At 42.3% G+C, this 13344-nt stretch overlaps 1 protein-coding gene across 3 annotated transcripts in view; it reads left to right on the top strand.

Annotated features, from left to right (window-relative positions):
• The window catches only part of LOC119009398 (transformation/transcription domain-associated protein), a 78399-nt gene that overhangs the window by 14292 nt on the left and 50763 nt on the right, over positions 1-13344 (top strand). For all 3 annotated transcript variants that reach the window (XM_037080625.1, XM_037080623.1, XM_037080624.1), the window contains 14 exons: positions 56-273; positions 531-728; positions 920-1180; positions 1404-1565; positions 1670-1766; positions 2081-2202; positions 3762-3932; positions 4015-4083; positions 5786-5905; positions 6521-6640; positions 6822-6986; positions 7112-7293; positions 7765-7963; positions 12571-12699. In XM_037080625.1, the coding sequence (XP_036936520.1) occupies positions 56-273; positions 531-728; positions 920-1180; positions 1404-1565; positions 1670-1766; positions 2081-2202; positions 3762-3932; positions 4015-4083; positions 5786-5905; positions 6521-6640; positions 6822-6986; positions 7112-7293; positions 7765-7963; positions 12571-12699 (2213 nt within the window). The remainder of the gene's footprint in view (positions 1-55; positions 274-530; positions 729-919; positions 1181-1403; positions 1566-1669; positions 1767-2080; positions 2203-3761; positions 3933-4014; positions 4084-5785; positions 5906-6520; positions 6641-6821; positions 6987-7111; positions 7294-7764; positions 7964-12570; positions 12700-13344) is intronic.

Here is a 13344-nt window from a genome sequence, read left to right as displayed (position 1 = left end):
TAGAAATATATTTTAGACAAAATTTCTCTGCTCATGTCTGCCTGCTTTATCCCAGGTCCATTCCTGCTGCCGTCCTACCAGCTGGGCAGCCAGCCAAGTACAGCCATGTTCCACAGTGAGGAGAATGGCTCAAAGGGCATGGATCCACTGGTTCTGATCGACGCCATTGCTATCTGCATGGCCTATGAGGAGAAGGAGCTCTGTAAGATTGGAGAAGTGGCCCTGGCTGTTATCTTCGATGTGGCCAGCATCATCCTTGGCTCAAAGGAGAGGGTAAGTCACTGAGAGGAGCGTATTGGGAGGCTCAGATATGTACTATCTGAATATAACTTAAGTGAACGATTTTGCACAAATACTCTGAATTGCTGATTACTTGCATTTACATAATGAAGTTTGACCTGATGTACCTTTAATCAGATTGAAGGGTTTTTGTAGTTTTATGATTATTCTACAATGTGTGTGATGTATGTTTTCATATGTTTGTAGTTGTTAAATCAGTAAATCATCCCAGCCCTCGTCTACTTCCTCAGGCGTGCCAGCTGCCTTTGTTCTCTTACATTGTGGAGCGTCTGTGCGCCTGCTGCTATGAGCAGGCCTGGTACGCCAAACTTGGCGGTGTGGTGTCCATCAAGTTCCTGATGGAGAGACTGCCTCTGATCTGGGTGCTACAGAACCAGCTCACCTTTCTCAAGGCCCTGCTCTTTGTCATGATGGACCTCACTGGAGAGGTAAGAAGAAATTACTAAATAATCTGCCATTTGATAAATAATGTAAAAAATAGTAAATGACTTACTATTCCATTCTTCTATTTGTTGTCGACTTTTGTTTTCACATGTTGTTTCCAACTTTCCTTTTGTGTTGCACCACTGTACTCTCACTGCAGTGGCATTGTACTAACTACCTTATCGATTTTCATAAGGTGTCAAATGGAGCAGTAGCCATGGCCAAGACCACTCTGGAGCAGCTGTTGGTGCGCTGTGCCACTCCACTGAAAGATGAAGAAAAGACAGAGGAGCTGCTGGCTGCCCAGGAAAAGTCTTTCCACATGGTCACACACGACCTTGTTCGAGAGGTCACCTCCCCCAACTCGACCGTCAGAAAGCAGGCCATGCACTCCCTCCAGGTGCTGGCCCACGTCACCGGCAAGAGTGTTACCGTCATCATGGAACCACACAAAGAGGTAAACAAGGATTGAATGCTGTGGTTGTTCAGGGTTTTCTCTGAATTGCAACTGTCTATTTAGCTTGAACACAAAATAAGCTACATTCAAGGACTGAGTCTGAACACCCTGGACTGATGTCTTCTGAGAGTGTCAGTTTTAAAATTTAACTTGAGAGTCTAACAGAACGTTTCTTTCAATCTACAGTAATTTATTGTTTTCTGTGGGCTTTGTTTCACTTCAGGTATTGCAAGATATGGTTCCCCCCAAGAAACATCTGCTCCGCCACCAGCCTGCCAACGCCCAGATCGGCCTGATGGAGGGCAACACCTTCTGCACCACCCTGCAGCCCCGTCTCTTTACAATGGACCTCAATGTCATGGAGCATAAGGTCTTCTACACAGAGGTGTGTAAGATGCTGAAGTCATTAATCACATCAGTCACATAGATCAGATCTACTTCTCCAAATTGATGAATGTAACCTTTTGCATGTGTTTCCTCCCTCCCCAGCTGTTGAACCTGTGTGAAGCAGAGGATGCTGCTCTGATGAAGCTCCCCTGTTACAAGAGCCTCCCCTCTCTGGTTCCCCTCCGCATCGCTGCTCTCAGTGAGTAGGCTCTGCTGAACCTGATATTGGTCCCATGTATTGCTGGAATTTTTCATTTGCTACTTGTGTTTTGTATTCAATGCAAGTTGATCTGGATGAAGCCAAATACATGAACTTTGTCATGTTAGCAAAAACTGTCATAAACATGATTGTGGACCATATTTTCTCACTCTTATCTTTGTTTTACCACAGTTTTTTTTAGTAATATGAATCATTGTTTACATTTGTAGTCATTTAAATAGTATTTAAGTATTAGGTAATATCACTTATAATTCACTTGTCAGAAGTTAAATGTTTGATGCTTTTCTGTTCAGACGCCCTGGCGGCCTGTAATTACTTGCCACAGTCCAGAGAGAAGATCATTGCTGCCCTGTTTAAAGCCCTCAATTCCACCAACAATGAACTCCAGGAAGCTGGCGAGGCATGCATGAGGAAGGTCAGTGCAACAGCTCTCCTCCTTTCTTGTTGCTTTGTAATTAGTTTATTTAATCTTTCAAATTATGTTATGACTTATAGGAAATGTTTCATCTGGAATTAGTTACAGTCCTCAAAACCAACATCTTTAAGTGTAATGCATCCAGTTTTGTTATAGACACTTGTAAAAAGTGAAGGATGTTCTCATATTTTATTGTAAGCATATACAAGACCACGATGCCAAGTCTGAGAGAAAATGTTACTCTTTGGCTTTTTTGTGGCCTAAATCTGTAAACCCAAAGCTGTGGATTTTGGAATCCGTAGTCCATACCACCTGTTGCAAGACATTTGTGACAGGGCAACACTGCCATTTTTTGCACTCCTGTCTCGGCGTCTTAACATTGGTTCCCTGTTTGTTTCTGAATTGATTTGGAATTAATTTCAAGAGTTTATCGATTACTTAGAAAGCTCAGACCTTTGTGATATCACTTACTTCAACTGCAATTCCCTTTGAGCACAAACACAGAGTCACAGACCTGACCTTTCTAAATCTAGATTAAAGACTGTGCCCTTAAACTATGAAGCAGTCAACCCAAGATCAGACTAGTGATTTTGCTGGCACCCTTTAAATACTTTCTAGAACCACATTTTCTACACCTTTGAAATTGCCTTCGACTGTGTCACCCCTTATGCTCTCTCTTAATTTATCCATTTGTACTTTTGTTATTTTATGTTTTGTTATGCTTGTTTTGTTTTCTACGTATAAAGTTTTATTATCTTGTTTTCCTGGTCCTCCTCCTTCCGGCTTCATTAGTCTTTTTATCTGCATCACTCATGTCATTTGCCATCTGAAAAGTCCTTTGTTAATCTTCCTCTCATACAGTTTCCCCACCCAGTTATCTTCATATGTACCTCCCTCTGCTTTATCACACTCGCCCTGAACCATTCCTGCCTCTATTTATCAAAGTATCCATACAATCTTAGCTTCTATCCATCTATCCAAAGCTCTTTTTCCCTCCATTTTGGTGTCCTTCATTTTTCTGTCTTCGCCACCGTCACTCTTTTTCACTATCCTGTGTGTGTGTGTGTTTTTTTTGCCTCACCATTCTCTTCCCTCTCCATTCTTTCATCTCTGCCCTGCTAGCACTAATGAGCGTTGCCATGGCCCGATCGATACAGGATGGAGTGTTTGTTCTCAGCACTGAGAGGAAAATGAATGTGGCTGCCATGCATCGTTCCCTCCCGACTGTGTGAGGGTGTGGGTGTGCGTCATCAGTGTTTGGTGTTGTCAAGTGTGCTTGGTTATGACTGGTCATGCCCTCATTTGAGTGGCCTTAGTTCCTTAATGGAGATACAGGGGCTAGCGATCTGTTCATGGAGCTAGAAAACATGACAAGGCTGATTCTTATGTAGAGAATAAAAAAGTGTGTGAAAGGGAAATTGAATGATTTGTTTTATGCGTTGTGGGAAAATTATCTGGCCAAAGATCTGAAAAATACTTTGAATTTTGACAGCATCAGAGCTTTAAAGAGTTAAAATGTCATTGAATTATAAATAATGTTTCCCTGCTCTCTATTTTAGTTCCTGGAAGGCGCGACTATCGAGGTCGACCAGATCCACACACACATGCGCCCCCTGCTGATGATGCTGGGTGACTACCGCAGCCTGACGCTCAACGTGGTAAACCGCCTGACCTCCGTCACGCGCCTTTTCCCCAACTCCTTCAATGACAAGTTCTGTGATCAGATGATGGTGAGAAATTGTAGATTCTGTCGACCACTCTCCTCTTTATCGCACAGCATCAACAATCAAAACAATTCTTTGTCTTTCTCAGCAACACCTGAGGAAGTGGATGGAGGTGGTTGTAATAACACACAAGGGAGGCCAGCGCAGTGATGGCAGTGTAAGTATACAGTTCACACAATCCCATACACACCTCACAGCACTGAGAAATTCAATGCAAATGTGAAGCTTCCATCATGCATAACATGTGGACGCACCCTGTGTCTTTTAGTTATCTTTTCTAGAAATCTTGTTTCGATGCAATACAGAAGCAGTCAGAGGCTATAGGAGCTCAATACAGCTGATGACTCGATCAATTTTTTTTTGTTGTTGTTCAGTTGATTTCCTGCCCAAACCAAACAGCACTCACTGAAGGGACAGAAAATTGCCCCTCAAACCCACAAAGCCACAGTCACATATAGTCAACACCTCCTCAATGTGGATTCCTCCCAGATGAGTTGTGAGTGGCCATATTACAATCAATGATTAATTAGGCGCCAGGCAGGCGGTGGTGGGCCCAGCGCTGCGTCTCCTCATTATCTCCTCGACAGATAACCTTGTAAAGGCAGAGAAAAGGTGAGAGAGAGGAAGGAGGGGGGACCAGCTGCCTCTCCCTCATAGAAATAATGTCCATTTTTTCCCTCCCTTCTCTTTATGTGAGTTCATCCTGCCTCATCTCAAAATGGTTTGTTTAATTAGATGCAAATTAGCCCTTTGTCTTCCCCTCCCTCCAACTTGTGCTCTTTGTGATTGTTGACAGCACGGCTGGCGGTGACAATAAAGCCTGGGTCAGGGGGTGAATTAGCGTAGCCTGATAAAGAAAAAAAGAGAAGGAGGAGGGATGGAACAGGGTTGAGTGGGATCATCTGAAGACATGTAGGCATGCAATAGGGCTTAGTCAGAGAAGTGTATTGAGGTGAGAGGAGGAGTAAAGAGCTTGTATGAGAGCAAAGGTAAAACAACAAAAACAAAATGTCAGTATTTGTATTCATGACCTGATATTGGCCAGGAGAGTGTTTTACTCAAAATGCCATGGATTCAATGTTGCTCGACTGACGTTCAGCTGTGGCCCCTGCCCCGTTGTCCATCCACTGTGGAGAAAAGTTGTTCCCGAGGTCACTTGTAAAGGTTGCTTCCGTCTCGCCACCCATTTCATTATCACCTTGTCTTATCTGCTCGCTTTCCATATGGAACAAAGACAGACAACACGCAGCCACACACACAAATGCACACATAATGCTCTGCTGACTCTGATCATTGTCTCCCGTTCCGGCACAGCCTGCGTTGGAGGGCGTTGAGGTGAGATGTGACCTGGTGTTGCGCCCTCTGTTGGTGACTCTCTTGTCAGTGATTTTAAACCTAGTTGAACCAATGTCGTGCTGGTGAATTGAACCAATGTTGTGGTAGTGGTGCTGGTGGAGTTGCCCTGTATTTCTGTGTCTGTGTGTCTGTGGTCATCTCCAGAATTGTTCCTGTCATCTCAGCATTGCCCTAATATTTTGACTACTAAAGAAATTTTGAATTTCCCCCATTTCCCTTTGACTTATGCATCGTTAGATGTAGACAATACAAGGTTTATGAAAATTGTCAGAAAACTATCCCTTGTTTGTACACGTTATTCAGATCTCATGCAAAACAACTACCTAATGACCACAGATTGCATTTTCTGTCGTTTGACCAAGATTCATCCTTGTCTTTCCACAGTGGCCGTCCATTAAGACTTTTCTGTCAGACATGATGCCCCTGTCTTGTTGCATCTTCTCAAGATTTTCATTCACTCCCTTCTTTCCTCTGCTCCTTTCTCTGCGATTTTCTTTCTCTAGGAGATGAAGATATGTTCTGCCATCATTAACCTTTTCCACCTGATCCCAGCTGCACCTCAGACTCTGGTCAAACCTCTGCTGGAGGTGGTCATGAAGACAGAGAGGGCCATGCTCATAGAGGTAGGACACTTTATCACGACTCTTCAGATTGACTTGTAGAGACTGTCCAATCTTACTTTATGACTTACTTTAAGATTAGCAAGAAAATTAAAGAGAACAACTCAAACAATGATTCAAGAAATGGAACATTTTCACCATGATATTTTAGAAAGCAAACACAATTAAAAAAGATGTGTGTGACGCTTTTCTGGTAATTTGTGGTAGTGTGGTCTTACAAGAGCACTTTTGTCATGTAGGTGAATGGAGCAAGAAAAAAAGATGAGGATGAAGAGGAAAATGACCTAAACAAAAAATGACCATTGATATGATAAATTATGTTTCAGCTAGAAAAAGGGTCATTGACATTACATAAGACTTTTAATAGCTGAAGTAAGCAATGCATGATTATATTACAGTTAATCCCTGAAAGCTTGCTTGATGATCTCATGATATTACTTTTTCCATCTTGGGATGAGCTTCCTAATCCTGTTTGATCACTATCTGATGTATAGTCTTAATGGCACATTAAACTCTGTGATTAAGCACAGAAAAAAAAATCAAATTTTTGTCCTCCTTTTTGTACCTGTTTCCTTTACTTTTTCTCCTCTCCGCCCTCTCTCCTCCCTCCTGTGCCAGGCTGGCAGTCCATTCAGGGAGCCTTTGATCAAGTTCCTGACGCGTCACCCATCTCAGACGGTGGAGCTGTTCATGATGGAGGCAACACTGAACGACCCTCAGTGGAGCCGCATGTTCATGGTCAGTAGCAGTCCCCTCGGTCTTTCATTGACACATTTGCCAATAAAAAAAGCATTGTGCTGCCTCAGAAATGGGCTGTAATCAGGGATATATTGGGTGTTTCAAGGCTCAGTGGTCCTGTTAAGACCAAATTTAGATGGATCTGCCCAGTAAATATTCTTAACTTTGTGTTCATGTGCAGAGTTTTCTGAAACACAAAGATGCCAAGCCGCTAAGAGACGTGCTGGCTTCTAATCCCAACCGCTTCGTCCCGCTGCTGGTTCCTGCTGGCACGGCAGCAACTGTTCGACCTGGATCTCCCTCCACCTCCACAGCCAGGCTGGATCTACAGTTTCAGGCTATCAAGGTATACACATTATCCATCATTAATTTCTACATCGATCCACAGGGCTTAATTCTAATATGAAGACTACATAATTTGTAATATTGCCAATATGCGTAACCTTTTTCTTATTCATCTCCTCTGCTCAGATTATCAGTATAATAGTTAAGAATGACGAGGGTTGGCTCGCAGGGCAGCATTCTCTAGTCAGCCAGCTGAGGCGAGTCTGGGTCAGTGAGGCCTTCCAGGAGAGACATCGCAAAGACAACATGGCTGCCACCAACTGGAAGGAGCCCAAATTGCTGGCTTACTGCCTGCTTAGTTACTGCAAGTATGTACTCATTCAAATTGTAATATGTTGGAGAAAGACAATGCTATCCGTAGATTTTAAAACTTGATGACTTAAATGACCTTTGAGTTATACATACATATATATTTAAAAATGTAAAGGGCTGCAAGTTAATAACGATCTTACTTTGAGTAACTTAATGGCATTCCAATCATGAATGACCTTCTCACCCCTCTTCTCTCGCTGAACACAGAGAAAGTGCTATTGGTGCACCATGCACTTAGCAGATGCTTATTTCAGACCCTGCAATTAACTCTCAACCACTCTAGCCAGTAATTTGAGTCTATGAGTTCAGTAAACCTTCTTTGGATAAACAAAGTTTTGTTTAAAGGGTGTAAAAATGTCTTCTTTACTTGTGACACATTAGTATTAGCAGATTATTTGAAAGTTCTGTTGTACAATATCACTTATCGTTGTCACTGACATTTGACATGTCTCCTGTCTCCTCGATAGATGTAACTACTCAGAAATTGAACTACTGTTCCAGCTGCTGCGGGCCTTTACAGGTCGCTTCTTATGCAACATGACCTTCCTGAAGGAATACATGGAGGAGGAGATTCCTAGGAAGTACTCCATTACCCAGAAACGTGCACTGTTCTTCCGCTTCGTTGAGTTCAATGACCCACACTTCAACGATGAGCTTAAAGCCAAGGTACATACACAAACAAACACAGAGATTCAAATAGCGACTTTACGGCACAGGGGCCTGAAAACACCAGTGATCTTTTTGCAAGTTTCTAAACCATATTTTTGGTATTGCTGTTCAACAGATGGTTGGAGGAATGATAAACTCTTACCGACCACGTGTGAAAAATGATCAGTGTTTGGCTTGTGGGTGGCGTATTACATCCAAACCAGCCCCTATTCAGAAATGCAAAAATGTATACATTTTGCAATAGAAATAATGTAACATGTGAGAATTGGGTATTTTCAGTGAGATACTGTTTCCAGGGATGGATTATTAAGGACTGCAGTTTTGCTGCTATTTGTCTTTTTTCCAGCACACCAGTTATTACTTTCTTTGGCTCGTATATAGGCTGCTAAAGGAAAAATACTTATTTGAATAAATATGCTTTTTTAAAACTGCAGCACACATGGAGGCCTTAATTGGGGAAAAAATAGCTTTTAAGTTGCGCAGGAAAAAAGGATTAAAATCATAGATCGTTAATCGATTTTTCGGTCCTTAACTGAATAATGCATTATAAATCCGGCTGCAAAAGTCTTTGATCATCTTCTTGGCTTGGGACGTGATCTGTGTGACTTTTCTGGTTGGTGTGTTTTGTACCAGAAGTTCTTTGATAGAGTCAGGAAGGTCATTTTGTCTGGTTCTAGACCCTCAGAGGCTCACAGATGAATGCGTCTGTCCTCTCTACCTGACCTGCTGCTGCAAGCATTACAATCATTCAGGCTGCTTTTTAATTAAGCCCACTCTCCCGCATGCATGCTCTCTCTCTCTATCGCTCTCTCTCGCTCGCTTGCACACTCACACTCGCACATTTTGCACAGCTGTAACAGGCACACAACTGGGCACACAGGAGCAACAGCACTGCTGTTAAGTACAAACGGGTCAGTGGGGAAGGCCTGCCCTGGCACACCATAGCATATAACCAAATGGCTGTGTGGTAAAAAGACACAACTGTACACACACATCCACACAGAAAGACACACACACAAGACCCCCAAAATTCAAGGACATACATCTTATTTTTTATTATGCTGCTCACTCCATCCTGGCCCTTTTACTTGGATCCAAGTTAATTCTTTATTGCCTCGGTAGAGAATTTTTTTCACATTCTGTACACAGAAAAGAAAAACCAGAACAAGGTATAAACAAAAAACAAACAGAATAATTATAAACAACACCAGTCTAATACAGAATGCCCTAGCTTTTTTTTTAAATCCCTCATAGCTGAGAGCACAAAACTCCTCCAAAAGTATCTTTTATGCCTTTTTTTATTTATTTGTCAGATTAGTCATCCGCCAAGAGGAAGGAAGGTGAAGCATGGGTTGAGGGGTTGGCAGGGGTCGTGTGAGGGTTGGGAGTTGGCAGTAGGGGATACCAATTATTTTATTTCAGGAGCTTGTCTCCATTGCTGAGGGTTGCTGAGGGAAACAAATCTGTTCACATTGCTTCATTTGTTTATGTGCCGGATATGAAAAAGGGACAACGGCATGGGCGAGGGTTCATCCACCTCACTGTGCTGTCTTTCCAGGAGGAAATGCTGTGCTTGAATTTTTAGCAGAGCAGAGTTCAGTCACCCAGCTAGAAGAGCCACAGCACCCCTACCCCCATCAGAATTTTACACATATTGTTGTTTTTCTTTTGATTGTCCTCTGGTGTGCAGTAGATGCTAGCTGTGTTAGAGGTAAAGAGACAGACTGACTGACAGAATTAGAGATTGTGTGTCTTTGAATATGTTTGTTTGTGGTGAGTGGTGTGAGTGTTGTGAGCAAGAAAATGAGTGTGGGTGTTACCTCGACTGACATTTTAAATAATTGCCTTTAGCATTTTCCCAGAAGCATAATGACACAGGGAAGTGTGTGCGTGTGTGTTCTCAGTATGAGTTCAGTAGAGGCTCAGGTTCTTGTGTACCACTTCATGGGTTTGGGAGGATATTTCACTTTAAGACGACACAGAGAGGAGTGTGTAAAAGAGAGGGAGAGAGGGACAAGGTGGGACAGCAGCAATGAATCATCTAGGATGGCACAGACTGACCTCATGCTGCTTCTGTATCGCCTCTTTTGTTTCGTCTAAACAGTTCTTGCAGGAACCGCTTTTGTGCTACTTTTTTTTGTTCAAAGGCACTTGAGTATTCGCAGAATAGATTTCAAGCAGACGAGCAAACAAACAAATGTATGAAATTTATGAAGCACAGTGCATCTGTTTCACATTCTGCTGCTTCTTTTTTCCTTCACGACATGACATACAGTGCAGCAAAATGTCGACATGCTGTGCTCGTATCATCCCCTCAGTGGAGAATGAAATCAAACCGAAGTGTTAAGTTGAAACAGCATAACATATTTTCGTTCAAACCTGTTATAATCCTCCGTGTGTGTGTAAACAATAGTGAATTAGATTTTCACTCACATCTAATGACTATTTGTATTTCAATTTTACAGATAAAACAGTAACACATAAAAAAGAGGGGCCAAAGTGTTTTAAGTAGGAAAACAGTTTAAAAAGACGAATGCAGCTATATTACGAACATAGATGTTTTTCACCGGTTGTTCAAGACCTCCTGTGTTGACTTCACAATAAAGGCCATACATTTTTTGCACATGCCTGGTAGGGACGGGGCATAATGCATGTTCTTGCCCTCTGCCCCCCACTTCTTTGCCACCATCTTTTTCCTAATGTGGTTGCAGTGGCTCTACACACATTCGCATGCACACTTGCTTGTTATTTGTTTACGGATATGGAAATGGGATTTAAGATAATTAAGACACCTGCAGAACAAGATATAGGATACTTGCCCAGAGGTAGTGTGCATGTTTGTATGTGTGTGTGCGTGTGTATGTACACATGCACCAACACACGCAGCCTGTAGCGCACAGCATCTCCTGGCATCACAGATATACGCTCTGATCCTACAATGATTGATGTCAGAGACGCTCAGAATTAATAGGAACAGCTGAGACTGAAGAACAGAGTGGTACTCCATGCATTTTCTTTGGGTCTTCATTTAGCGTGTGTGTGTTTCTGCAAGTGTGAGTCAGCCATGCATGTACATTGTGCAGAGTGTGTGTGAATAATGTGCTAACAGTGGAGCTCGAACATATGCTGCCACAGCTCGTTCTCCACTGAGTGATGCCCTGTCCTCCCCAGTGATGGATTGAGCAGGGGCGTTCATTAACAGATAGCAGCTTCTTTAATAAATGCAGTCGTTAGCTATATTGTAGGGGTGTGCATCTCTCCCTCATAAGACGATTCGATATGCATCTAGGTACATGGGCTAAGATACGATTCAGGGATGATACATTTTCAAATATGGAACGATTTGGTGCAATGCGATTCGATACGATGCAATCTGATACAAATCTTAACATTAGTTTCATGTAGACATTCATTTTCCATTGCAAGTTAAAATAAGCAATTCTATAATAGTGGCGTTGCTTACCTTACCATGTCTCGAAAGCCATCACTCTCAAACACAATGTTTGTCCTTCACAATAAAATGTGCTATAGATGCTGTGATTACTAACGTTTGCATCCACAGACTCCTCGTCGCCTGCGTAGTTTTCTCCATGCCATCTCACCAGGGTAGTGTTCAGATTTGTCGTGCTACCGCTGTACTTAATAGCTGTTCTACAGGCTTTACAAATGGCCAGACTTTTTTCCAAATGTTCCTCCTTATACAATCCAAATCCCTTCAAACCTTTAGATTTCAAATTAGCTGGTGCATTGTAAACAGTGTTGGAGTTGTCGGACATTGGTCGGTTGTTGTTCTTGTGGTTTTTCCTGCAGATACGCCAATGTTACTCTTGTGAGAATCTCGTGCTTACCTTTAACCTTTTATGACAGTTAAGAGACACTCTGCAGAATCAGCGGCAAAGCTTCCGTCAACCAATACGTAACTTTAGAATAGGGCCATCTACCACTTAATGGTAAATTTATATGGATACAGGAGTCTGCGTATCGATGTTGTCTCATCGTTCACGATAAAAACAGCTACCAATTCGTATCAGTGAATCTTTACACCCCTACCATGTTGTGGTTGGATTATTCTGCATTTTTTTACTGCTAATCAAGATTTTGTCTTCATCAGATCCCTGATAACAATCCCTGATCAGGATGCTAGTAAATTGCATTTGAAGCTTTGCCTCACTGATAATTGGAATAATTTCTTTCTGAATTAAGAGAACTCTTAACTTTTTTGGGAGGGGTTTTATTTTCTCAAGAAATTTTAATGACAATTATTTTTGGAAATTTGACATTGCTGTCTCATGTCTGTCTTTGTACTCCCAAGTTCTTTTTCTTCTCAAATGAATCAAAGTCTCTCCCCTGAAATGTGAAAAGGACCTGTGTCTGTCTGATTTTGGAATAGATTGTCGAGTAGATTACTATTTCATCACTTAATTACGTGCCATGGAGAGCTGAGGGTGTGCAGATTTTTTCATTTATGCAGCTTGTGAAAGACCACACCAGGTGATTTCACTGATTAGTTTCTCCTTTCTTGAAGGTTGCATATTCCCCTCAGCAAGTGGAAAAAATGTTTTTATCAGTAAAATCATTGATATGTGTTTTGTCCCGTTTCCTAGGTGCTGCAGCACATCCTGAACCCAGCTTTCCTCTACAGCTTTGAGAAGGGGGAAGGTGAGCAGCTGCTTGGACCGCCTAACCCTGAAGGCGACAATCCCGAAAGCATCACCAGCGTCTTCATCACTAAGGTGCACATGCAAATGCATGTTCGAGTATTTCTTCACATTGAGCCTCCTCACTTCTCCCTTTGTTCATTACTCACCAGCTTTGTCTCTGCATCCGTCTCTGTGATTTCATTACCTGCTGCATTTCCTCTCATAATGTCTTATCAGTCCAGCACATCTCCACACTCTGTCATCATCAGCTACATCCCACTTAGTCAGAGTCGTCTTCTCTCGTGTCCTCCACACATTACTTGATCACTTAATTGCTGTCGCTCTCTTCTTCCTGTTCGTCTCTTCCATCTGTCCTTGTTTTTCTCTCTCCCTCCCTCTTTCCATCACATTTCATTCATCAGGCCGGACTATAATTCCTGGTGTAAATGTCAGGGTGAGACCATGCTAAAGGTCAGCGTGTTTGTTTGTGCTGTGGCAGATCTCATCACTGACTAACACCAGACCTAATGGCTGCTAATGGCTCCTCTACGGTCTGGTTAAAACTCATTTCCTCACTCACCTTCCTCTGTCTGTGTGCTCTCCTCCCCTTCTGTACCTCTCTTCAGGGAATTTTGATGGTGATTGGTATTTTGAATGGGTGGCTCTCTCTTTCTAAGAGCCTTTCAAAATGTTAAAAACTGCTGGATGTCATTCAAATGTAATTTTGAGAAGTAAACA

Source organism: Acanthopagrus latus, chromosome 20 (assembly GCF_904848185.1).
Source record: "Acanthopagrus latus isolate v.2019 chromosome 20, fAcaLat1.1, whole genome shotgun sequence".
Classification (NCBI taxonomy): domain Eukaryota; kingdom Metazoa; phylum Chordata; class Actinopteri; order Spariformes; family Sparidae; genus Acanthopagrus; species Acanthopagrus latus.
Note: the sequence above shows the minus strand (reverse complement) of the source record. Positions and strands in the feature narration are given on the sequence as shown.